This window comes from Somniosus microcephalus, chromosome 7 (genome assembly GCF_052327205.1).
Source record: "Somniosus microcephalus isolate GS21.2 chromosome 7, FLI_Smic_1.0, whole genome shotgun sequence".
Lineage (NCBI taxonomy): Eukaryota > Metazoa > Chordata > Chondrichthyes > Squaliformes > Somniosidae > Somniosus > Somniosus microcephalus.
In genome coordinates, this window is record NC_140993.1 from 178,139,026 (window position 1) to 178,166,917 (window position 27,892).

The 27,892-nt window shown below is 42.7% G+C and overlaps 1 protein-coding gene across 7 annotated transcripts in view; it reads left to right on the forward strand.

Annotated features, from left to right (window-relative positions):
• mib1 (MIB E3 ubiquitin protein ligase 1) overlaps positions 1-27,892 on the forward strand; it is a 298,565-nt gene that overhangs the window by 253,933 nt on the left and 16,740 nt on the right. For 3 of the 7 annotated variants that reach the window (XM_085993274.1, XM_085993272.1, XM_085993273.1), the window contains 2 exons: positions 5,605-5,705; positions 8,195-12,347. The exons of the other annotated variants lie outside the window; for them this stretch is intronic. In XM_085993274.1, the coding sequence (XP_085849400.1) occupies positions 5,605-5,705; positions 8,195-8,335 (242 nt within the window). In that variant the 3' untranslated portion in view covers positions 8,336-12,347. Of the gene's footprint in view, positions 1-5,604; positions 5,706-8,194; positions 12,348-27,892 lie in introns of those variants that run through there. 7 annotated transcript variants of the gene reach the window in all.

Below are 27,892 nucleotides of genomic sequence, written 5' to 3' on the forward strand. Positions count from 1 at the left end.
CTTGTAAAAAGGTAGACGAATTAACAGTGCAAATAGATGTAAATGGATACGATATAATTGCAATTACGGAGACATGGCTACAGGGTGACCAAGACTGGGAGCTGAATATCCAAGGATATTCGATATTTAGGAAGGACGGGCAAAAAGGAAAAGGAGGTGGGGTGGTGTTAGTAAAGAATGAAATCCGAGCAATAGTGAGAAAGGATATTGGCTCAGAAAATCAAGATGTAGAATCAGTCTGGGCGGAGCTAAGAAGCACCATGGGGCAGAAAACATTGGGAGTTGTCTATAGGCCTCCAAACAGTAGTGGTAAACAGGAAATTAGAGATGCATGTAACAAGGGTACTGCAGTAATCATGGGTGACTTTAATCTGCATATAGACTGGCCAAACCAAATTAGCAATAATACTGTGGAGGATGAATTCCTGGAGTGTGTGCGAGATGGATTTTTAGACCAGTACGTTGAGGCAACAACGGAACAGGCTATCCTAGATTGGGAATTGTGCAATGAGAAGGGGTTAATTAATAATCTTGTTGTGCGGGGTCCTTTAGGGAAGAGTGACCATAACATGATAGAATTCTTAATTAAAATGGAAAGTGAAGTCGTCCAATCCGAAACTAGGGTCCTAAATCTAAACAAAGGAAACTATGAAGGTATGAGAAGTGAGTTGGCTATGATAGATTGGGGAGCTTCATTAAAAGGCTTGACGATGGATAGGCAATGGCTAACATTTAAGAAATGAATGCATGAATTGCAACAGTTTTATACATTCCTTTCTGGCGCAAAAACACAAAAGGAAAAGTGGCTCAACCATGGCTAACAAAATAAATTAAGGATAGTATTCGATCCAAAGAGGAGTCATATAAAGTTGCCAGAAAAAGTAGCAAGCCTGAGGATTGGGAGCAGTTTAGAATTCAGCAAAATAGGACCAAGAGATTGATTAAGAGGGGAAAAATAGAGTATGAGAGTAAACTTGCAAGGAACATAAAAGCAGACTGTAAAAGCTTCCACAAGTATGTAAAAAGAAAAAATTAGTGAAAACAAATGTAGGTCCCTTACAGTCAGAAACAGGAGAATTTATAATGGGGAACAAGGAAATGGCGGAGCAATTAAACAAATACTTTGGTTCTGTCTTCACGGATGAGGACACAAATAATTCCCAGAAATGCTAGGGAACCAAGGGCTAGTGAGAAGGGGGAATTAAAGGAAATTAGTATTAGTAAAAAAAAAATAGTGCTGGAGAAATTATTGGGACTGAAAACCGATAAATCCCCAGGGCCTGATAATCTGCATTCCAGAGTACTAAAAGAGGTAGCCATGGAAATAGTGGATGCACTGGTTGTCATCTTCCAAAATTCTATAGATTATGGAACAGATCCTGAAGATTGGAGGGTGGCAAATGTAACCCCACTATTTAAAAAAGGAGGGAGAGAAAAAACAGGGAACTACAGACCGGTTAGTCTAACATCAATAGTAGGGAAAATGCTAGTGTCTATTATAAAGGATGCGATAACAGGACACTTAGAAAATATCAACGGGATTAGACAAAGTCAACATGGATTTATGAAAGGGAAATAGTGTTTGACAAACATACTGGAGTTTTTTGAGGATGTAACTGGTAGAATAGATAAGGGAGAACCAGTGGATGTGGTGTATTTGGATTTTCAGAAGGCCTTTGATAAAGGCCCACATAAGAGGTTAGTGTGCAAAATTAAAGCAGATGGGATTGGGGGTAATATACTGGCATGGATTGAAAATTGGTTAACAGACAGGAAACCGAGAGTAGGAATAAATGGGTCTTTTTCGGGGCGGCAGGCGGTGACTAGTGGGGTACCGCAGGGATCAGTGCTTGGGCCCCAGCTATTGACAATATATATCAATGATTTGGATGAGGGAACCAAATGTAATATTTACAAGTTTGCTGACAACATGAAACTAGGTGGGATTGTGAGTTGTGAGAAGAATGCAAAGAGGCTTCAAGGTGAATTAGACAAGTTGAGTGAGTGGGCAAATACATGGCAGATGCAGTATAATGTGGATAAATGTGAAGTTATCCACTTCAGTAGGAAAAACAGAACGGCAGAGTATTATTTAAATTGTGATATATTGGGAAATGTTAATGTACAGAGGGACCTGGGTGTCCTTGTACAGTCACTGAAAGCAAACATGCAGGTGCAGCAAGCAGTTAGGAAGGCAAATGGTATGTTGGCCTTCATTGCAAGAGGATTTGAGTACAGGAGCAAGGATGTCTTACTACAGTTATACAGGGCCTTGGTGAGACCACACCTGGAGTACTGTGTGCAGTTTTGGTCTCCTTACCTAAGAAAGGATATACTTGCCATAGAGGGAGTGCAGCGAAGGTTCACCAGACTGATTCCTGGGATGGCAGGACTGTCGTATGAGGAGAGATTGGGTCGACTAGGCCTGTATTCACTAGAGTTTAGAAGAATGAGAGGGGATCTCATTGAAACGTATAAAATTCTGACTGGGCTAGACAGACTGGATGCAGGGAGGATGTTTCCCCTGGCTGGGGGTCTAGAACAAGGGGTCACAGTCTCAGGATACAGGGTAGGACATTTAGGACTGAGATGAAGAGAAATTTCTTCACTCACAGGGTGGTGAACCTGTGGAATTCTCTACCACAGAAGGCTGTGGAGGCCAAGTCACTGAATATATTTAAGAAGGAGATAGATAGATTTCTAGACACAAAAGGCATCAAGCGGTATGGGGAGAGAGCGGGAATATGGTATTGAGATAGAGGATCAGCCATGATCGTGTTGAATGGCGGAGCAGGTTCGAAGGGCCGAATGACCGACCTCTTTTTTTTCTATAAGGGTGCCATGTGAGTCTTATAATGATACTAATTGTTTTGCCACCTTTCCTGAAGGTTGTAATTTGGTGCTCATGTTTGAGCCTAGATAGTGAGTGTCAATGGATTATTCAGTTGTAGTGGGCATCAGAACTGAGTTTGAACTGTACTCCTCCATCACCCACAAATGTACATGTCCTAAATATTCTCAGATTGTGCGAGCTTAATGAAAAAGTGTGTACAGTGCTAGGCTGTTGTGGAGCGAAGAGTGTTGGCAGTCAAGAATGCGAACCTGGACAGATTTCCCCCCCTCCTCCCTTAGCTTTGATTCTGTGTTGTAATTTTATAGCTGCATGTTGAGTCTTAAATCTACTCATGATGAGTAGCAAAATGTGGTCTAGCTTTGCTAATGTTTAAGTTGTTGGAAGTATCAAAGATAAGGGGTAATTTTCTGCTTTTATGCGCATGCCAGGTCTGCCCATCAGAATATGGTATGTGAGAATAGTGTGCCCTTTAATAGATGGAAATGAGGCAGGCTGTGTAATGTTAATGTGCAATATCCTTTACACCAAGATATTCTGACATTATCCTGGTGTGTGCTACTCTGTACCTGGAATAGTGGATAAGTAATTTGAGAAAAAGTTTTTGTAAAACCCTATCGCAACCACTAGATGTCACTAATCATTTAGAAATATGCTGTAGTACAATTTTTAAAAATATATCTGTAGTGCCTGCACAACATTAATAGGGATTGAATCGCAATGGGACCTGTACATTAAAGGGGATTGTAACTATACGCCAATGTACTCCTGACAATTTACCATAATTTTCTGCTACATGGGTAGCTGTCAAATAGTCTGAGAAAAGGGAAATACATGTTCAATAATATTGATTGCTTAGCATCATCATAGTCTGGACTGTTCTCTGTGTGCCACTTCCTGTGAAAGATGTGCTCTTGATCTCCCTAGTCCCTCTAAAATTGCTTCCATTGCCTTTGGGCAGACCTCAGCCTGGCCTTCTCCTTGACTACATTGCCCAGTCTGGCCTTAGTACTGTTTTGTCATAAATCACAAGCTAGTACTATTTCTACAAAGAATTGCATGACGTACTATATAGTATGGGTCTTGTGATAGTCATCTATGCCTCTGTAGGATTTTCACTGTTATTGGATTCATTCCCTGTACATTTCATTTAACTACTCATTGGCTGCATATCATTGTACAATTGCACTTCTGTGAAGTGCTTTGGGAAGTCTTTGTACATTAATGGCACTATATAAATGTAAGTTACATCAGAACATAAGAAATAGGAGCAGGAGTAGGCCATTTGGCCCTTCGAGCCTGCTCTGCCATTCAATAAGATCATCTCATCCTCATCTCCACTTTCCTGCACTATCCCCATATCCCTTGATTCCCTTAATATTCAAAAATCTATCGCTCTCTGTCTTGAATATACTCAATGACTGAGCCTCCACAGCTCTCGGGGTAGAGAATTCCAAAGATTCACCACCCTCGGAATGAAGAAATTTCTCCTCATCTCAGTCCTAAATGGCCAACCCCTTATTCTGAGACTGTGACCCCTGGTTCTAGACTCCCCAGCCAGGGGAAACATCCTCCCTGCATCTACCCTGTCAAGCCCTGTAAGAATTTTATATGTTTCAATGAGATCACCTCTCATTCTTCTAAACTCTAGAGAATATAGGCCTAGTTTACTCATTGTTGGTAACTCTTCACTCAAGTGCCACCTCTGATTTGACAGCAACTTGCATTTGTATAGCACCCTTAACATTGTAAAACGCCTCACAGAAAAGTCTTCTATTCTGAACTGAGGTTTTCTTCCTCTCCCTGAGTTGGCTCCTTGTTATGTGCTGTCACATCTGTAGTGGCAGGTTTTTTTTTAAATTTCAATCAGTCTCTACTAAGAATAATCATCTAAAGGATATCAGTGTCCTCTCCATCTCTTGCATAAATGGGTCTTTCAAAAGTAACCAACAATTTTTTTTTAGTAGAAAACTGTCCAACAGTTGGAAAATCACTAGTTATGTATGATATGCTTACAACTTTATCACTTGAGTTTTCCAGTCAGCCTTCTCATGGAAGAAAATGTATCACACTGATAGCTTTAGCATATCCTTCATTTGGAAATAATTTTGACATATAAAAGTTTTAAATAACTCAATTACCTGTTCCATTAAATTGATTTTGGACAACTTCCTCAGATATTTTGCTATATTTATAAAGACTTTACCTGCCAAAAATGTTCATTTATTGTTTTAAAATGATAGTCTGGGGATCTAGATATCAGATGCTTTCACCCCTGGGGCCTGAATTTATGTCCAGATTAATTTCTACTCCACTGTAAGTATCTTGGTTTGCAAAATTCAACCTGTTCCTAGTTGGTGCAGTACAGGCTCATTGCACAAAACTGTCCTCAATTAAGCTTTCATTTGCTTATTGGGAGATAAGTGGAGGTAATGAGGATCTTTGAACCCATGACAAGAGACTTCTTTAACAATACTGCAAGATGAAAGTAAATAGGATATACTTGAAGATGAGAGAAACCTTTATAAGCACAGTTGGATGAAGTCCTTCATCAGTACGTACTGTGAAATATTAGGCAACCCGTGAAAAAATCTCATTTCAATATTTTTGTTGTTACCAAGTAATGTTCTTTGTAGATGATACTGCATTTGATCAATGTCAGTCATATGTGTCCATAGATGTTAAACCATTGAAAAGCCATATTAAAAATCTTTGAGCAAAATGGGCTCTTTAGGAGTTTACTTGTATTGCAGGTAGTGGAAATATTACTCCTCTTCAGCGAGACAAGGACAATACCAACGTCAATGCAGATGTGCAGAAGCTCCAGCAACAGTTACAGGATATCAAGGAACAGGTAAAATGCTACAGAAAATGAAACAATAATTTAGATGCAATTTCTGCTTTGAGAACTCAAGGAAACCAAACACTAGGGAGATGAGGACTAACTGAGAGTGGGATTGCTGTGACAGACTTGAAATGTACTTTTATTATGCTCAGATATATAATTTTGTAAAATATACAAATAAAGTGGATTAGGAAGTTGTGCAAAGGGGATTCTGACAGACTACCAGCAGTCTATTCTGAGTTCAACTTGGGTCTTCATTTAATTAAAAAATAACTCTTGGGGATTTCTACAGATTAGCCTTTCTTCTAAATTGATAGCCTTGAAGGAACATAGCAGTATTTTAATTTGCATAGAATTTACAGCACAGAAACAAGCCATTTGGCCCAACTGGTTAAAATACTAAAGTGTTACTGGAGTATACTGATGACCAATGGAATTGTAGGGCACTGGTTTATACCTAATTATTCATGTAGTATATAACAAATCTTTGCTAGGTCTTTTGTTGGAGATAGAAGAGAAAAAAGCCAAATCAACGTTAATGTGCTTTTCTGTGAAGAGGGAAAAGTGAAAATTGTGTGTCCCTGATCACTTTTTCACAACTTAATGACCAATGTGGAAGCACCATTATAATGGTCTGGGAGCAGGTTGGTTATCCATTATCTTGACTAGATAATGGTGTAAGGAGCTAGGAAAAAATAGATGGAGAAATTAACTTGAATGTTAAAAATACATTTACATTGCAAAATTTAGTCAGGGTCTTAAAAGCTATATGCCTGTAATGTCTAAGTTACATTGCAAACTTAGATCCGGAGTGTAACTCTTATGGATTTAACTCCAGAGAAAATGTTTTCAACAAATTAATTTTTATATTGACATGACCAAGGGTTTGTATATCCAAAGTTCGGTTCTTAACAACATTGAGTTGCAAAGAGATGACTAGATGAAGATTTGTATTTCCAACTAGTGGAAACACCATTCAGTGTGTTAATCTTTAGGTCAAGGAAATGATTACATTACATCATGCATTTTATGGTGAGCTGTACTAGTTGTATGCAGCTCATGAGTTCCTTGTAACTGCTGTCTGCCTAGCATGGGCTCGAACCCGTGCTCACTAGTTGTATATAATAACCAACTAATGACTTGCCACATAGATGAGGGGACAGTAATTGGAGCCTAGTTGGCTCCAAGGTGACACTTCTGGCGATGAAAGATTAGACCCGAGTGCATGCTCAGTAGTTCAGTAACTGATCGGGGAAAATCTGCTTTACTCCAGGACACTTGATGTTTGATCCACCGGGCCTAGCTCATTATTGGGACCTGGATGGGGTAGTCCTGTCAACGGGGACTGGATTATTCCCAGTGAACTCTAGATAACCCTGCAAGCCAGTGCCCCAATGGGTAGCTTGGTCTTAGCTGGATAAGTAGCACGAAGCTTACTAGTGCTATATAATAAGCTGTGTCGTATTAACTTGTTAAACGCTAATGGTACCTCTGTATACACTGAGGAGGAGTCCCTACAATATGGCTGTTGCCACCCTGCACCTGTGCTAACAGAAACTAAATGGAGTGTGTCCCTAATGAGTGAGAGTATGCACTCCAATTCAGGCAAACAGAAACTTTACCTGTGCGGATTCCTCTATAACTTAGTTTGAAGATACTCGAGCATGGTGACAGATATCTGTGCATGTCAGAACACCTAGTTGACCAAAAGAATAGCTGAGTTTGATATTAAAACTTACAGAATTGTAAAATTGAAGCATTTATTGGCCTCATAAGTAGTAAATGACCACCAGTTATATAGCTAAATGTGTTTAAATGGTTTCTCTAGAATGTTTCTACTGCAATCATGTATATTGATATCAAATGTGAAGTAAATATCCCCACCCACCCCAAAATTTGAATAGGGATATGCATCTCAGAAAATGTGGGACTAGAGTGATGCAAGAGTCCTCTTTTTTAATATACACCTCTGATGTAACTACTGCATGTCCAATGGTTCATTAAGGGTCTTTAAGCTGCTGTAGTATAAAGTAATATTGTCCCTTTTTTACTACAATACCATCATTGAGTAATTTCTGCCCAATTGTTTGTGGCAGACCGGTTCTGCTGCTTTGGCTACAAATTGCATGGGATTAGTTTAGCTGACTGAGAACACCTTGCCTATGTGAAGTAGTTGCATATTTTTTTCTTTTGATGCAGTTCAGACAGAATGAACAGTAGAAAGTACATTTATTAAATTTATGTAACGCTGTAAGAAAAGAATGAGGAAGGTACTGAGTTCAAACCATGGGTGAATACCTCGTTCAGCCTTCTTTGTTATAAATTTTTCACATATGCAACAGAATTCCCGTTGTGCACAATCCCAGTACGTACCAATAAATGGGGTGTTGTACAAGACCAAACCTTCAGAATAATGTTATGTCAAAATGCTCACAGTGTATTTGATGTTCTGAAATGCAGATAGCTATCAGTGATTGATGTGGTGTTTTCTGTTTCAGACTATGTGCCCTGTGTGCCTGGATCGCTTGAAGAACATGATCTTCCTCTGCGGACATGGGACATGTCAGCTTTGTGGCGATCGAATGAGTGAATGCCCTATCTGCCGCAAAGCCATAGAACGCAGGATTCTACTGTATTAAACTGAGAGAGTATTGTCTGAATACAAAACGGCACTACAACAACCACACCTGTATCATATTTGCAAATAAATTATTTTGGGTAGTTCTTTTCTGTATGTGCTATGGCAGTTTGATCATAAACTCTAGAGCCTTTTCCATGTTATACAGTACGGAAGATCTTGCATTTATATGCATAGTTCTTTACTAGCCGTGATGAGACCTGTATGGAGCGATTCTACCAGCTCTAAGCTTAGCTCCTGATGCACTTGATTGCATTGCTATGGCAGATAAAACGGCTCTGTAGGCTACAAGAAAGCAGCAAATAAAGGTCTTTTTCTTCTGAGAAAGTACATACAACAGAAGATAGCCCTTTAAACTTATTATTTTAACAACTTCAAAAGTATGCATGACTTCCTGAAAAGTTACTTCAGTTTTAAACACATTTCTGTCTAGTCTTGCATACTTACTTTTCTGCAGTTATTGAGCTTAACACGTCCCTATATGTGGCAGTTTAGAACTCATCAGCTAAGACTAATTTTCTGCAGTTAATCACTTATTCACATAGGCAACAGATCCTCCTCTGCGGCGTTCAGCAGCCCGTGAAAAGCATATGAAGTTAAATTGGCTTTACTATTTAGAATTCGCCGGTTCAGTTAATCTTTCCATTACTGTATTTTGCATACGGGTGTTTAAAGTGTGTTGTTTTAGCCTGAATAATACCTCAGCAAATTAATTGGGTGCTATCTTGTATAGTATGGGGAATTTTAAACAGTTAAAATGGACTTTGTATATGCTGTGGAATTTAATACTGCAGAGTATTCTCATCAATTTTACTACATAAAACTGGCATCCATTATAAAATGCCTTTATTTCGTGTTTCTGGCGCATTTCATAGAGTCTACCCTCCAAAGGAACATGATCGGCTGCATTAGAATACCTAGCTTTAGTAGCCCCTTGGGTTGGTAAGTTGGCATTTATCAAAATTTGGAACAGATGTTAACGTAGTAGTGCTTTAGACTAAGTTTAAATGCAGTAAAGACTATAAGAGGGCATGCAACAGTGTGTGCTGCAAAAGTAAGAAAATAAATCTGAGGGTATAGTAACTGCAACTTGAAAGGGGTTGAAGATTTTGCTATTCTAAGATCCAGAGTTTAAGATGTTTAGGGGGTCTGGAGCAACAGGAAATAATTTGAAATCCACAAGCCAGTGGAAATGCTAAATTATACTGTTAATTTCTGGAGGCAAGTAATCCCATATATTTTTGCATGTTCAGATGCATTAATGTGCACTAGTTTGAATTCTAATCATGCATACATTGGTCATCATAGAGCCATTTTGATGTTTGACATTTTTACAGGCTTTGGGCACGTGCAGGTGTGCAAGAGCAGATTTTCTTCTCTCTGAAAGTGCCTAGTCTGTGCTCAGCAGCACCTCTACATGACCTGACTAAAATCAGGAGCTCACTGTACAATTATAGTTGGCAGTCCAAATTCCAGCTATCAGTGGTGTAATGCATTCATGCACCAATACATTTGCACCACTGGGCTGCTCAAGGATGGTACAAACCATCTTATCTGTGCCGTCAGTTCACTGTGGCTCTGACTTTTAAGGAAGAAATTAATTTTTTTAAACATGTTGGAATATATTGTATGAAATTTAGCTGGGGATGAATAACTGATGTCCACAGTTGCTTGTTGGCATGTTTTGTATGTGGTTTCCTAATGCCATTCGTACATTTTGGCTCCAAACCAACTGGATATTTATCCTTCTACAATGCATTGTTGCACCAACAACCCATTGTCTTACATGGACTGTTATATTTGATTTCTGTCACGTAAAGCTGCTATTACATTCATACAGCTTGATTATCCCTTTTCTGCTGAAATAGAATGTTGTATCTTGGAGATCCAACACAGTGGGCTTCTAGGCTTCATTTATGTGGCACGGAGCAATTTTGAAGTTCCAGGTTATATTTGAATCAAAATGGCAGCTGGCAGAGAAAGCAATGCACAGTTGAGGAAAGTGAATCAGGAAAAGGATCTGAAACAGAATTAAAAGCTATTTACAATTAAATAAGCTGGCATTTTATATATAAAATTGCTAAAGAATTTCTACCTTGAAATCTCTGGAGTGTGCAAACCTCCATAGTTTGGTTCTGGCAGATCATGACACAGGATGCACATTGGTAACATTGCTTGATTTATTTTTTTTGAATTTATTTTGAAATCAAAAACTTTCTCCAACCACCACAATAATTCTAAATGGTCACTGAATGCCTAGCAGCAGATTGCACAGCTTTGTCAGTGTTGTGATTTCTGAAATGCAAGATTAAGCTTTTTCCATTTTACTGCAGCTAGTCTGGGTATGTGTCTTTCATGTATCTTGTTAATGTTTAAGCTGATTTTTTTTTTACTGCTTTGTGGTATGAGAATTTAGCAATTTGCATGATACTGATTTTTTTCAAGTTTAAATTTATGGCTAAATCAGTTTTATTTTTAGGATTATACTGTATTGCAACTTAAATATTTTATAATAGTATTAAAATGGTTGAATAATTTTAACTAACTCTTTAGGAGTTTTATCGTACTAATATTTTGCATTTAAAATATTAGTTGGAAATTAAGTTAGTGGTAACAAGAGGATTTCTTGTCAAATTGCAATTCATAATTAAAATTAATAATTTCAGATGCCAATTCTAAACTCTTGGCTCTGCTTGGTAACCTGAAGACAAGGAAGCCTCACAGCTTTCTAATAGTCTCTGATAGTCTGTGACTGCCTCTTGTTGGTTGATTACAGTTCTGCATTTATTGCCATTTATAGATTGGCAACATTCCAATCATTATCCACACTATTTGGAGGGGTTCCTGTGAATGTTGAATTGGGAAAAATAGCCCATTATCGTGACTATTGAGTCTAAATGTCTGACTGCGGTAAGGGGGGAAAGGGAAGAGGACAGAGTAAAGAGGAAAATCCCAGTTTTTACTCAGTCTTACTGTAAGTAATAGAGCCAATCAAATGATTGGTTCAAATTGAGATGAGATACATTTCACAAACTATAAGCTTTTTATTAATTTTGCCTTTGCTTTGTGCAGCTTGAGCTGTATTAGATGTACCTGCAAGTTTGCTTTGCCTCTTGTGTAGGTGATTCATCGACAGTGAAACTGGCTGTAGAACAAAATTAGTTGCCTTGTATTTATCTTATTTATTTAGTATTTTGCTTTAACAGACAGTGATATCTTTTTCTGTTGGGTGCTTATTCTCCAACAATAAGTTTCTTACACTTCTCAACGTACATTACTTTACTCTTGTGATAGAATGAACCTGTGTGTAAAGTTGGTGAGTCATTCTTAACTTACTGGCTATTCATCATAGTGTCGTAGTAGTAAGTAGGGTTGCTTATAATTATATAATGAAGTTTTTGTAATGTTCATGCTAATTGAATTGGAAGTACTCTTGTTTTATCAAATCACTTCATATTTTGTCATTCAAATGCTGGTCACTAATGGATAAGTGGACATTTTGAATTCAATTTCCCCCCTTTTGAGATAAATGTTTTGCTGCCTTTATTTTAAAGGGAAAATTGTCCCCTTTCAACTATTAATACTTCTCACAGTCTTGGGGGCGGGGGGGAATCTGCAAACCGCATTAAAGGGGGTGATTTATGACCAAACTGTCTGCTCATCTTTTTGCTACGCTGTATAGTGTCTGAACGCAGCAGCACTGTGCTTTGTCAATGAAAATTGCACAACCAAGTCAAAGCTTTAGAAATAAAGACTCATTTATATTCCTTGGTTAACCTGCCTGACATGATTGAAAATCTAAGAGAACAATGGAAACCTTTCAAAACTATGGAGGCATGACCAACACTGCTACATCACCAGTGCAGAATCTGTAAGTGGCCTTGAAGTTCAGCTAAACCTATAGGAAGAATACAAAAAGTGTTGAAGATCATGACATTGAGGACAAGTGATGTTTCTCTTCACATGGGATGTACTTCTGTATTATCTGAATAAAAGTAGGATGTTTGTATCAACAGGATTTTTTTAAACTTTATGCAGTGCAACATGCTTCAACTTTATATGATTACAATCATTTCCTCTTGTGTGAGACTCCCACATTTATTCAGGCTGCATTTATGAACACCGCATTAAATCACTTTTTTTAAACATAAAACAAATTTGAATGCCCCAGTTTTAAGCCTTCGATATGGCATAATTGTGTTAGAAGATTACAGCACGTCAAAAAAGGAAACAACATTAGACCTATTTTTCTCTAATAAGGGAGAGATGTTTTACTATGCCTTTTCTGATTACCCACTATAGTCAGCATTTTTTAATTGCGGGCTAAAATGACCCACTTTTAAACTTATCCTTTGTTTATGTTCTGTATATCAGTTTGACTATTTGCATATTAAGCGAATTAGCTGAATACTTACCTGATGTAAGTACTGTAAATATAATTTTGGTTTTGATGCACTTTTAATAAGTTATAATGATGCTTAAAATTTATGTAATTCAGTACATGCTTCATTCATTACAGAGTATAGCAAATTTGAGTATTACTGTTTGCATTGAGCCCACATTATTGGGATGAAATCTCTTCCCTTTAACAGCTGTAAAGGTCCCACATGAAATGAATTTGACCGGTCAGCTCCTTTCTTATGGGCACAATTCCACAGCACAAAATGATCTACAATTCAGAACCAAATTATCATTTTTACTTAGCAAGGTCATATTGATGAATGATGTGGGAAAAAATCACACTGGTGCAACAGGATATGTTTTTCACAAGGTTACGTGGCTATATCTGACCTGGGAGTACTTTGATGTTACACGAGGTGCTCAAAGTAGAATAGTGACCTGGAATTTGCGGTCAGTGGCGATGCGGAGGCGTCACCGCTGGCCCCAAAGAAAGATGTCCACAAAGATCTTGCGATCTCTGTGGCATAAAGTTTGCCTTTCTCGACGCGCAAGTCAGATCAGTGTAGAATAGAGGGGAATTCCTAGTGTGTGCTGCTGTGATGTCAACATGCTGTCTAAGCAGCCAATCACAATACACAATTCTCAGATGGGGAACCAGGAAGTGAAGTTGCTTTTATTCAGACTTTAATAAAAAAGAGAGCAAAATAAATATGAACAAACTTAAGTTGAATTTTTTTTAAGTTTCATAAAAATTGTAATTTTCATCATTATGGAGAAATTTCACACTCCACAAAATTAAAATTAGTTTTTCAGGGCCATAACGTTTGTTTAGCAGTCAATATGCTGCTAAAATCCCAGTTACACTTAATCCAACAAGGCCTAACATTTACAAAAGCAACATTCTGTGGGTGCTGGAAATCTGCGTGTCTCTACCTCTTCCTCAGCCACATTGCCATTGAAATGCTTATCTATGCTCTTATCACCTCCAGACTCCATAGCCCCAGTGTCCTTGGATAAGCCATAAATTCTTACAGCTAAATATTTGGAAAAGCCAATGTCTTTGGCTCCTGCCACAAACCTGTACCCCCACCACCAGCTCCGTTATTCCTCCCAGGCCGCTGTCTCAGGGTGAACCAGATTGTTTCCAACCTTGGTGCTCTGTTCAATTCCAAACTGTGCTTTCAACCTCATATCATCTCTTTCAAAAGGACAACCTACTATCACCTCCATAACATCACCCATCTCCATTTGTACCTCATCAATCTACTGCTGAAGCCCCATACCTGCCTTTGTTACATCCAGCCTCGATTGCTCCAATGGACGGCCTCCCATTCTCCACCCTCCGTAAATTTCTATTCCTTCAAAACTGCTGTTGGTATCAAAAACTCCATGATGCCCATCACCCCTTCCTTGCTAATCTACATTGGCTTTACGACACCTCAAATTTCTCCCTTGTGTTTAAATTCTTCTATAGCTTATCCCTCTCTATCTCTGTGACTCCTGCTCTCCAACCCTCTCCTAATTATGCATTCCTCTGACTCTTGCAGCCCCTACCTTTTGTCTTAGCATTAGCAGCTATGCCTTCCCTGACCTAGGTTGCACCCTCTAGAATTCCCTCCATAAACTCCTTTGGGGGAAAAATTGAGTCGCGCTACTTTTAGTGCCCCGGAAAAATTAGTGCCCCGTGGCCGAAATTGAGCGGTAGCGCCCCAAGAGGGAAGCAGGGCACTACTGGAAGCGCCCCGCCTTCCTCTTGGGGCGCGGCGAGGGAATATCACGGCGCTACGTGCCGCAGCGCCACGATGTGCCACAGTATTGCAGGCCGCCTTCCCCTTAAAGGGAGGGGCCTTGCGCAGCGCAACCCGGGGCCCAGCTGGGTCACCGGGGTTCAGAGTGCCAGCGAAAGAGCCCGGCACATGGAGTGCAGCCGGCACTCCACGGGGAGGGCGAGTCAGGAGGCCGGGGACGGGAGCGGAGGCAGGTGCTGGTAGGCGGCCAGCAACAAAAATGGCCGCCCGGCACCTTGCTTTTAAATAGCGTCGCCCCGGCCACAGTTAGGCCCCCCTGACCCCGTCGGACATAGCGTCCGGCAGTAAGTCAGGGGTCGCTACCGAAGATCGGGAGCGGGGCGCTGCGCACGGCGATGACATAATCGGCGGCGCAGCAGCACGGGGCGCTGTTAGCGCCGCCACTAACCTCCCACTGAATTTCGTGGGAGGCATTGGTGGTGCCGCGCCCGGGCGCCAGTTGCTTTGCGGGAGGTGCAAAGCAACCACATTTTCCCCCTATGTGTCTCCACCTTCCTTCTTACACCCACCTGTTGGATTGAGGGTGAGCTTTGGCCCCCTCTCCTAATCTTTCCTCCTTTGGCTCAGATTTTTCCCCCCCACAACAATGTGATGCATCTTGGGATGTTTTCTACATTAAAGGTGTCAAATAAATGCAAGTTATTCTTTTGCTGGACTGACAAGGTGATGTATGTTCCTGGAATGGACGGCTTAGATGATGGACAGGAGCTTGAATGATGCAGGGCCACTAAAAATACAATTACAAGACTTAAAACTGATCTTGAGTGATACATAAAAATATTTGAAATAATTGACAGTCAAGAGATTCATAAATTGTAGAAACCAAAGTGGAGCGAGAGAAGAGTAAATAGTTTGTATTTATTGTAGCATGTTTAACATCAGGAAGACTTTACACTGGAGAAGGATAAAAATGTAGAAGAAATTTTAGTTTTTTTTTATGTATGTTGGAGCATTCTCCCTCCAGTAGTAAAACATGTAGGTCTAAAAGTTCAACTTACCGAGATCCCAATATGGAGGGCTGGAAGTGTGGCTCTCGCCATATTGGGTAAGGTGGATGCACTGGCCTCGAGCACACGTCGAGATTACTTAAAGGATAGAATATTTAATTTGAATTGGGATGCTGCGCTTCTTGCAGGACCTGTTTTCAATTTTTGAATGTCCCAACGTTTAACTTGCCACGTGCTGAACTTGCTCAGCAACCCGTGGTGCAAACTGGCAGGAAGACCCCCTCCCTCACCATCAATATTTAAAGCGATCATACAGTACTTGCAGGTTAGTTGCTGGTTTATAATTTCAGGCTGCTAGTTAACTTTTTTTTTTGGTGTGTTTCATCACTGGAAAGTTCACTTTGCCTAGACAGAGCAAGATTTTGCTGGTCTTACATTTTTTGGGCTGCCTCGCAGATAATTTGGCTGAAACCATATGTGGTCTGGTGGGGATGCCTTGGGCTGGAGGATTAGGGGGAGCAACAAGAAAGACACCAGAGAGCAGTAGCAGCTGCCAGAAAGGGAGGAGGAGGCGAGCCCTACGCAGGAAACCATATCTCGCCTTCCAAAAGTGTTTCTCTGGTGTGTGTGTGATGAAATATGCCATTCATCAGGCACTCTGTATTCTCTGTGTTTGATTGTGCCTGTGACAAGCAGGGGAGTTTAGTTTCAGTTTCATTTCCTTACCTGTATTGTATTGTGTGTAGGGCTCCGCCCATACCTGGCCCCTACTTAAGCAGGCCCCAGCGTGTCTCACAGGCAGTACAACAGATCTCTGGATGAGAGACACTTCTCCACTGTATTACTTTCTGAGTTAATAAAAGCCTTGCTTTGCTCCGTTAACGTTGAGTCTCGGATTCATTGAGGCACATCAGTGTGTCTGCAGCCAGAATGCACCTCCCCTTTAAGAGGTGCTGGCTGCCTTTATCTGGCGTCAGACATCCAATTTCCACCCCCACGACCCCCCTTTACAGGTGTGCAGTGAATGAGTAATGCAGATAGCAGTAACAAAAATTACATCCGGCCCAGGATCCAATTGCAACAGGCGCGTGCAGTGTGCACCCTGGGTGTGATCAGATTTCTAGACCGTAGTGTACAGACTAGATTTTTGCACAATACAAGAAGAAAATGGTTTAAGATATTTTCAGAGGAACTTGTGGGAAAATAATTAATCTTCCATATACAGTGAACAAGCAATCAGCCGAGTAGATAGAACTTTCTAAGATTTATTCCTACAGTGGTAATGTGTGTCATATGATCTCTCTAGCACACACTGCATGCAAAGCCTTATATTGGATTTGCACTTCAGTTTGTTCTTTTTATTGTTCCATCAGACCAAGAAGGATTATTCAACCACGTAGTTATTTTTTTACAAAGTTTGTCTAATTTTCTCTCCTAAAGCTACTGATGTGCTAGGCCACAATTCCATGGGTCCTGGCAAGCTTCAGGTAACCGTTTTTCATTTTTCATGTGTAGTGCCTGACAGTGAATGCTGTTTAACCAATGAGAGGGAGCCTGTCCTTGCCCAAAATCCATACGCATGGGGTGGTATTTTTGTCTTCAGCACTTGGGCAGTAAACCTGTGGGCTGGATCGTCCACCCATTGTAGAAATCGCCCAACTTTCTACCGATTTCAGTGGAAATTAAAATCAGACAGTTTAATAGCAGGCAGGTAATCCTCCCCAGCCCGCCAATTTATTGCTCAAGTGGTGATGATGAAAATGACCCCCGTGTGCTTCCATTGGATTGCAATCGGGAATGGGGAATACTGGCTGGTTTATTAGCAGACTCCTCTCTCTAGTCAAAATTACAGCACAACTAATGGTACCCTTGCTGAAAGCTGATCAGTAAATATAGACCGCAAATGAAACCTTGGATTTACCTGCTCAGTCTGGCTTTTTACCAAAGCCAGACCGAGTTTACCCATAGGGCCATTGGGGTAATTATAACCTGGTGTTTCAGTTATTTGCTTACAATCCATTGCACCAGTTATCACTAGTAGCTTATTTGTTTTGCAGTTTCTTTCATTGTTTATGTTCTAGTCCTGGTGCCATAAAATGTGTCATCGTGCTTTGAATTTGGACTCTTAACATTTTGTATTTAGTCGGTGCCTGTAGTTACTTGACCTTTCCAACATAAGAACATAAGAAATAGGAGCAGGAGTAGGCCAATTGGCCCCTCGAGCCTGCTCCGCCATTCAATAAGATCATGGCTGATCTGATCCTAACCGCCAATCCACTATGACAGGACTATCTCCTGAATCTAACAGCATTAGACACACGAAAAACAGGAGCAGGATCAGGCTACACGGCCCCTGGGCCCGCTCCGCTACCCACAGGGCCATGACCGATCCGAACCTAGACTCATGTCCAAATTCCTGCCCGCTCCCCGTAACCCTTAATTCCCTTTTCTACTAGGAAACTGTCTATTTCTGTTTTAAATTTATGTAATGATGTAGCTTCGACAGCTTTTTGGGGCAGCATATTCCATGGACCTACCACCCTCTGAGTGAAGTAGTTCCTCCTCATCTCAGTTTTGAAAGAGCAGCCCCTTATTCTAAGACTATGCCCCCTAGTTCTAGTTTCACCCATCATCTGGAACATCCTCCCTGCATCCACCCGATCCAACCCCTTCATAATCTTATATGTTTCAATAAGATCGCCTCTCATTCTTCTGAACTCCAATGAGTAGAGTCCCAATCTACTCAACCTCTCCTCATATGTCCATCCCCTCATCCCCGGGATTAATCGAGTGAACCTTCTTTGTACTGACTCGAGAGCAAGTATGTCCTTTCTTAAGTATGGACACCAAAACTGTATGCAGTATTCCAGGTGCGGTCTCACCAATACCTTGTACAACTGAAGCAATACCTCCCTATTTTTATATTCTATCCCCCTAGCAATGAAAGCCAACATTCCATTGGCCTTCTTAATCACTTGCTGCACCTGCATACTAACCTTTTGAGTTTCGTGCACCAGGACCCCCAGATCCCTTTGTACTTCAGTACTTTCAAGTTTCTTGCCATTAAGATAATAACTTGCTCTACGATTTTTCCTGCCAAAGTGCATAACCTCACACTTTCCAGTATTGTATTCCATCTGCCAAATCTCTGCCCACTTACTTAGCCTGTCTATGTCCCCTTTGTGGTAAACCACGTTCACTATCGTATCACTGTTAGTAGTTAGCACTGTTCACCACTGTTCGTTATAACTGTATCACTGACCACTATTGTATCACGGTACGAGGTCGCCTCTTGCCACACTGCTATACCTGGGATGACCACTGCCGACTCCGCCTTGGCTCCACCCACCAGGCCAGGTATAAAGGTGAGCGACTGGCTGGTATTCCTCCTGCTTGGATCGGATCACCCACGAGAGTGGGCTCTGTTATTTAGTCAATAAAAACCTTTAGTCACCTTCGTAACTCTTCGCCTTTTATTGGAGGAATTGATAGGTATATCAATTTTATTGACTAAATTTAATGATGTCCGACAACGAGTCACAACCGGCGGAGGAGCCACCAGCGCAGCTCCCAGGAGCACAGCCACACCAGCCAGCTTGGCTGCGAGCCCTCAGACCGCCGTACCTGGACCTGAACCCACGAGCAGCAAACTCAGCCGCAGACTTTAAACACTGGCTGGTCTGCTTCGAATCATACCTGAGAGAATCCAGCGTCCCTCAGGCATCCAAACTAAGTGTCCTGCAGGCACAACTGAGCCCGAGAGTATACACTCTCATCGAGGACATGACTACCTACGAGACCGCCATCAACCTGCTGAAACAGAAGTACCGGACCCCGGTAAACTACATGTACGCTAGGCACCTCCTAAGATCACGGCCGCAACAGCCAGGAGAATCAGTAGCCGAATTCTCACAGGCGCTATATGCACTCGCCAGGAACTGTGAGTTTAAATCGGTGTCGGCAGCCGAAAATACTGAAGATAATATCCGCGACGCATTCCTGAAAGGCCTACGGTCCGAGTACTCACGGCAAAGACTGCTGGAAGCTAAAGACCTCAGCATGGAAAAAGCTGAAGCCCTCGCTATCTCCCTGGAAGTGGCCCACCAAGATCAGGAAGCATTCACCAGGTACTGCTCGCGACCCTGGGACTCGGGCCCGACCCCTACCACAGCACCCTTCCCAGCGCCGCCCCCGGGACCTACCTCTGCGTCGGCGTCCCGGACACGACCGGCCCCGGCACCGGCCCCGACATCGGGCATCCGCGATCGGGCCGCCGGCTGTTTTTTTTGTGGCCAGGAGAAGCACCCGAGGTCGCGCTGCCCAGCCAAGAACTCCATATGTAAAACCTGCCTGAAGAAAGGCCACTTCTCCAAGGCCTGCAGGAGCGGATCCTCAGAGGCCAGCAGTGCCGCATGCGAACTATGGGGGCGGCCATCTTCGTTTAGGGCAACTGAGGCCAGCATCCCCACACATGAGTCATGGGGGCGGCCATCTTTGTTTAGGGCAACTGAGGCCAGCATCCCCACACATGAGTCATGGGGGCGGCCATCTTTGATTAAGGCAACCGACCCCAATAGTGCCTCATGGGGCCCTACCTCGTGGGAGACGCCATTTTACTCACCTCGCCCGCAGATGACAACGACTCGCTCAGCTACACACTAGCTTCCGTCACCCTGGACCAAGCCCGCCCGCACCATCTGTCCAAGTCAATGATGGACATCAAAGTGAACGGCCACGCCACGACCTGCCTGTTCGACAGCGGAAGCACGGAGAGCTTCATCCACCCAGACACGGTGAGCCACTACTCCCTCTCTGTCCTACCAACGCGCAGCCGAATCTCGATGGCATCGAGGTCCCACGCCACGGACATCAGCGGCTACTGTGTCGTGACCCTGTCGGTTAAGGGCACGGAGTATAAAAACTTTAAACTCCTCGTCCTCCCCCATCTCTGCGCTGCCGTCCTACTAGGGCTGGACTTCCAATCCCACCTCCAAAGCGTAACCCTAGCATACGGTGGACCCCTCCCCCCACTCACAGTCAACAACCAGCAAACGTTAAACCGCCCACCGCGTAACACCTGCAGCCTCTCCACCCTCAAGGTCCCGCCACCCTCTCTGTTTGCTAACCTTACCCCTGACTGCAAACCCGTCGCTACCAAAAGCAGGCGGTATAGCGCCGGGGACAGAGCCTTCATTAGCTCTGAGGTGCGGCGCCTCCTGAAAGAGGGCATTATCGAGGGGAGCAGCAGCCCCTGGCGTGCCCAGGTCGTAGTCGTAAAGACCGGCGATAAAAACCGCCTGGTCATCGACTACAGCCAGACCATAAACAGATATACCCAGCTGGACGCATACCCCCTCCCCCGCATATCTGACATGGTCAATCAGATTGCACAGTATAAAGTATTCTCGACCATCGACCTGAAGTCGGCCTACCACCAACTCCCTATCCACCCTGAGGACCGCCAGTATACCGCCTTCGAGGCGAATGGGCGCCTATACCACTTCCTTAGGGTCCCCTTCGGTGTCACTAATGGGGTCTCGGTCTTCCAAAGGGAGATGGACCAGATGGTTGACCAGAACGAACTGCAGGCTACATTCCCCTACCTAGATAACGTCACTATCTGCGGCCGCGACCGGCAGGAACATGACGCGAATCTGGAGAAATTCCTCCGTACGGCCCAACGGCTGAACCTCACCTACAATAAGGAGAAATGCGTGTTTAACACCACGCGCCTTGCCATCCTCGGCTGCGTAGTGGAGAACGGAATCATCGGCCCCGACCCAGAAAGAATGCGCCCCCTCATGGAGCTACCCCTCCCCCACTGCCCTAAAGCACTTAGGAGAACCCTGGGGCTTTTCGCCTACTATGCCCAATGGGTACCCAATTACGCGGACAAAGCCAGACCCCTCCTGAAAGCCACTTCCTTCCCCCTCACGGAGGAGGCGTGCGCGGCCTTCTCCCTCATTAAGGGAGACATAGCCAAGGCCACGATGCACGCAGTGGACGAGTCCATCCCCTTTCAGGTGGAGAGCGACGCATCCGACTTCGCCTTAGCCGCCACCCTAAACCAGGAGGGGAGGCCAGTGGCCTTCTTCTCAAGGACCCTACAGGGCCCCGAGATCCGACATTCGTCGGTCGAGAAAGAGGCCCAGGCGATCGTGGAGGCAGTACGGCGCTGGAGGCACTACCTGGCAGGCAAACGATTTACCCTCCTCACCGACCAGCGTTCGGTGGCTTTCATGTTTAATAACAAGCTGAAGGGCAAAATCAAGAATGACAAGATTTTGAGATGGAGAATCGAGCTCTCCACCTACGATTATGAGATCTTGTACCGGCCAGGCAAGCTGAACGAATCCCCTGATGCCCTTTCACGAATGACATGCGCCAGCGCGCATATCGATAGGCTTCAGACCCTCCACGACCAGCTCTGCCACCCCGGAGTCACCAGACTCTACCATTTCATTAAGGCCCGCAACCTGACCTACTCCATCGAGGAGGTCAGGACCATGACCAGGAACTGCCAGACCTGTGCGGAGTGCAAACCGCACTTCTATAGGCCGGACCGAGCAAGCCTGATCAAGGCCACCCGCCCCTTCGAGCGCCTGAGCATCGACTTTAAGGGGCCCCTCCCGTCCTCTGACCGTAATGTGTACTTCCTCAACATCGTTGATGAGTACTCCCGTTTCCCCTTTGCCTTCCCCTGCCCCGACATGACCAGTAGCACGGTCATTAAGTGCCTGAATGCCCTCTTCGCCTTGTTCGGGTTCCCGAACTATATACACAGCGACCGGGGCTCCTCCTTCATGAGCGAGGAACTCCGGCAATTCCTCCTAGAGAGAGGTATTGCAGCAAGCAGGACCACCAGCTACAACCCCAGAGGTAACGGTCAGGTGGAAAGAGAGAACGCGACGGTATGGAAGGCCGTCCTCTTAGCCTTAAAGTCTAAGGGCCTCCCAACCTCCCGCTGGCAAGAAGTCCTCCCGACAGCGCTGCACTCCATCCGGTCATTACTTTGCACGGCCACTAACACCACCCCCCATGAACGAATGTTCGTTTTCCCCAGGAAGTCGACTACGGGAACCACTCTACCAACCTGGCTGACCGCCCCGGGGCCGGTCTGGCTGCGGAAACATGTGAGGACCCATAAAACAGACCCCCTGGTCGAGAGGGTGAACCTCCTGCACGCCAACCCCCAGTACGCCTACGTGGCGTACCCAGACGGGCGGGAGGACACTGTCTCCCTACGAGACCTCGCACCCTCAGCCGATCCGGAAACACCGCCACCACCCCCCCCCCCCAACCTCAGTCCAGGTAGACGGCATGCCGGAACCCCACGAGCCCTCGCCGACCACGCAAACACCAGCATCAACACCGGATAAGGCACCAGCACCGGATAAGGCAACACCACCGCTGCGGCGATCGGAGAGGCTTACGAAGCCTCCGGACAGACTGACCTACCAGAATTGGTAGTACACTTCACCCCGCCGGACTTAATTCTAAACAAGGGGTGAATGTGGTAAACCACGTTCACTATCGTATCACTGTTAGTAGTTAGCACTGTTCACCACTGTTCGTTATAACTGTATCACTGACCACTATTGTATCACGGTACGAGGTCGCCTCTTGCCACACTGCTATACCTGGGATGACCACTGCCGACTCCGCCTTGGCTCCACCCACCAGGCCAGGTATAAAGGTGAGCGACTGGCTGGTATTCCTCCTGCTTAGATCGGATCACCCACGAGAGTGGGCTCTGTTATTTAGTCAATAAAAACCTTTAGTCACCTTCGTAACTCTTCGCCTTTTATTGGAGGAATTGATAGGTATATCACCCTTGCAGGTTTTTTATGTCCTCCTCACTCACTACTTTCCCTCCCATCTTAGTATCATCTGCAAACTTTGATGTGTTACACTCGGTCCCCTCCTCCAAATCGTTAATATAGATTGTAAAGAGTTGGGGACCCAGCACTGACTCCTGCGGAACACCACTGGTTACTGATTGCCAGTCTGAATATGAACCATTTATCCCAACTCTCTGCCTTCTGTTAGATAGCCAATCCTCTATCCATGCCAGAATATTACCCCCAATCCCGTGATTTTTTATCTTAAGCAATAATCTTTTGTGTGGCACCTTGTCAAATGCCTTTTGGAAGTCTAAATACACTACGTCCACTGGTTCCCCTTTATCCACCCTATATGTTACTTCCTCAAAGAACTCCAGCAAATTTGTCAAACATGACTTCCCCTTCATAAAACCATGCTGACTTTGTCTTATTAAATTATGATTATCCAAATGTCCTGTTACTGTCTCCTTAATAATGGACTCCAAAATTTTACCTACCACAGATGTTAGGCTAACCGGTCTATAGTTTCCAGCCTTCTGTCTACTGCCCTTTTTAAATAAGGGTGTTACATTAGCAGTTTTCCAGTCTGCCGGGACCTTGGCATCCATAAGTAGTACTTGGTGTTTCTACATCACATAACTTGCAGTATATGGCCTATCAAAATTCTTAAAGAACTTGAAATGTTTCAAATTGATCCTGGAGGAAGTGGCAACACAAGATCCTTGGTGTAATACCAAATTATCACATTCAAGAAGCAAAATGGCACCAAATGTCCCATGTTGCAGAATAAAGTGTATAACATCATAGTTGATCCTTGCACTAAATTACCCCCATTACCAAATCATAAATGGAGGCAGCTGATTGGAGCTCCTCGCCCAACTTGTGATTGACTCAAATGGCCACACTTTGCTTTGTATTTAGTTAATGGGCTATTTTAGCCAATTCAGATAAGTAGGAAAGCTTCCAGTCAGTAATGAGTAAGCACAGTATAGCCATTAAATCAAATTACCCGATTTTCAAACTCAGTAGAATGGATCCTGCGGCTCCAACTCAATGAACCAATCAAAATGCTCAACTGTCTTCACGTTTTTGGCTGCTATTTTCCTGCTTCATTTTCATTCACTGTATACAGATAAAAATTAATATAACAAATGCATTTTAAAAATTACTCATTTGGGTGGGGGAATAAACTAAAATTTGCCATTTAGCTTTAGAAATGCTAATGAGAATTTTTCCGTGTTCAGGCCTGTGCTTCTGGGGCTTGAATTCTGCTTCAGTTCTAGAGTTGTAAATTGTTCCAGAGTTGGATATTTTACCTGAGCTTTAGGTGCTGGAATTTGTGTGTGTGTGTTGGGGGGGGGAAGAGGAGAGAGAGGAGGGAAAAAGAGAGAGAATCCTGTGGCAACCAGAAGCAAGAGGCAGAAGAAAAAAAATCAACATTGAAATTTTTTGTGTATGTGCTTCGAAATAGTAATTTTGAGGTATTTTGGATGAGGGTTTTTTTGTTTGTGCTGTGGCCAGAGGGGCTTGTTTAGCTGAGTACGCACACTGCAGTGAGAGTTCATTAGTCAGTCAGTCAGGCCCAACCTGTATGTATAATTACATTGTGTAAACCTAGTTTCTACAGCTCCCTAGTTGAGTTATGCTGACCATGCAGCCTTGGATTATGCAAAGTAAAATCAGACAGAGATTCTGTTCCTGATTCCTATCCAATCCAATAGCTATTCACACAAGAAAAATGATCACTTTGGCAAAGTATGGGAGGATGACCAGTCCGCTTGAACCCAGCAAGAAGTCAATGCCCTCTGGAAAGGAAAGGAGAGGGGAGGGGAGGAAGAAGAAAAAAATGGTCTCGGTAGCTGTTGCTTCATCCATCAAAAAGATAAAGTGAAAATCCAGAATGAGACTTTATAGTAGGCTGGAGGAGATCACATGGATTGTGACAACTGCAAGGATGAAGCAATTTCGAAGCAAGTATATTATAATTTTTGAATAATGTGTCAATCATTTATGTATGGATGATGAATGAACTATATAAAAAGAATGAGGAAAAATACATGGGGTAGATGATCCAAAAAAAGTTCTTTAGAAAAACTCTATGAAAATGTATTAAGTGGTTAATTTTCCATTACATAAAATATGTGCCCACAAATATTCAAAAGATCAACATAGGGCTGCAACTTACTAAATATTACAACTGAAATGGCTTTTCTCGTGCTGAGTTTGCTTTAACATAGACAAACAACGTTTATGCTTTCCTGATGGCAGTAATGCTAGAGAATAAGTAAAAGGATAGTTCAGTTGAAAATGGAATAATTATGAATTTTTCTTTCCTTTCTCACCTTTAAAAGATGAAATTGATTAGTTTAAATGACACTAGTATTAAAACGTCACAATAGGCTCAAGGGTTAACTTTTTTAAATAAAAAAAGTAGTAGGGATAACAAAGTTGAGAGATTCAGTTCTTTTTGCCTCTGGGAGCCAAGTTCAAATCCTGCCCAGACTGATTGAATGAAAATTCCTTCTCTCTCCCAACATTCAGCGTCTTGCATGAAATAACCTTTGGCATTTCCGAGTGGGCATGGATTTAAACGCAATGGTCAATAATTCTGTACAAGCTGACACGAAGATCGAATCACTCTATGGCTTAAGAGGACTGAAGTTGCAAGAACTCTGATACAATAGGAGGCACTCTTCAAAGGCTGATATTAAGACATGTTGGGGTAGTGTAGTAGAAGTTTTGCACTGCACTTAACCTGTGGCTTTTGCTGCACTAGGTTCAGAAATTGGGGAAATGCATTGATATTTCTTACCTTGATGAAATTGGTGTTTTATCAATCTTACAACTTTTGCATGTATTCTATTTGTGCTGATAGAATCAAAAATATCTGCCAATCTAAGTAGGGTTTTGTTTTGTTTTGGTTACAATGTTAAGTAAACCATTATTAATCAATGGAATATATTTCTTTGTGTTATGTTTTAGCTATGCATCTGATGTCTAATTCTGCTTTGGTGGTTGCATTATAATAGCCAGAGTAATAGTGCTACTTCCAAGCGTTTCCCCTTTACATCACAGCCATATAAAATTTGTCTATTAGTTCTGGATTGCACTACAGGGCAAAAAAAAACTGCTTTTGTTTCCCTGTTGAAAAACAGTACATTTGCATTTTGAGAGTACTGTTGAGTACAATACAATTTTTTGTGAAAAGTCAGCTAGAGTGCACAGTTGGGAATTACTTATGGGACGGGATGCCAAAAATTTGAGGAGGATGGGGTGAGATTTTTAAAAATTGAACAGTAATCTGTGAGAAATAGCATATGCAGTGATATGCAAAATCAAAGAAAATCATTTTTAGACTGTAGAATAGCTGTTCTCTAAATTTTCAACAATGGACATTAAGGTACCCACAAATACTCATTGTATACCCCTGAAAATGTTTTATTTTTGATACTTTCTTCATAAAATACTCATTTTGGTTGCCCTTTTGCCCCATCTTGAGGAATGATGCCATTTACATAGAAACCAGTTGACTAGTGTATGTGCTTATTTACTCCAGCCACCTGCTGGTTAAATTCCGGGTACATTTTCTTGCAAAAAAGCTACCACGCAAAGTAAGAAGCAAGACACTGGAATTTCCTACTGATGACAGAATAACCAAATATGGCACACTATTTACAACACTATTTATAACCCAATACATGGTGCCTACTGTTCAGTTTAATCCCACCCATCAGCAGAGTTGTTACTGTGTAGTATTAAATGCATAAATGTACAAATTTCTTATCCCTAAATCTCTTCTCCCCTCCCCCTCCCAATCCCTGCCTTTCAATCTTCAAGTCACCCACCATTATTTCAAATGAGTGAGTAGTTCATTTGATCCCTGCCCTTTTCTCTGTATCTATACAGTAGGTGGTGTGTAAAAGTGCTGTGCATTAACTTGCATTCCAGTTTTCTTTCCCTTTTGTGGGGGCGTGCTTCTCCTGCTGGACTAATGTAGATCGTGAACTCTCCATATGGGGAATTATGGACATGGGCCATAATCCTATAAATCTGATATTGCACCATGCTGTGGGATAACCTGACTGTCAACAGTACCATAAAACCGGCAGTACTTGTATGTATCCAAAAATAATGATTGAAGTGTATTGTATTCACTAAATTCTGTAAGATGTAATGGAGACAGTTTTCCTGGATTTAGCATCCAAATACCACCTGAAAAAATAGTGCTAATCCTTCTACTCTATTTTGGGTAGGAGAGATAAACAGGGAAATTATAGGCCTATTATTCGAACATCAGTTATGGGAAAGTTACTTGAATCTGTTATTAGGGACAGAGTGACTGAGCATTTGGACAAATATGAGCAGGTCAGAGAGAGTTGGCATGGATTTGTAAAGGATAAGCCATGTCTAATGAACCCAGTTGAATTTTTTGAGGTGGTAACAAAATTAGATAAGAGAGTGTCTATGGATGTTATTTATATGACTGTCCAGAAGGCATTTGACAAGTTATAAGAGGCTGTTAACAAAAATGAGAGCACATGGAATTGGAAGCAACCTA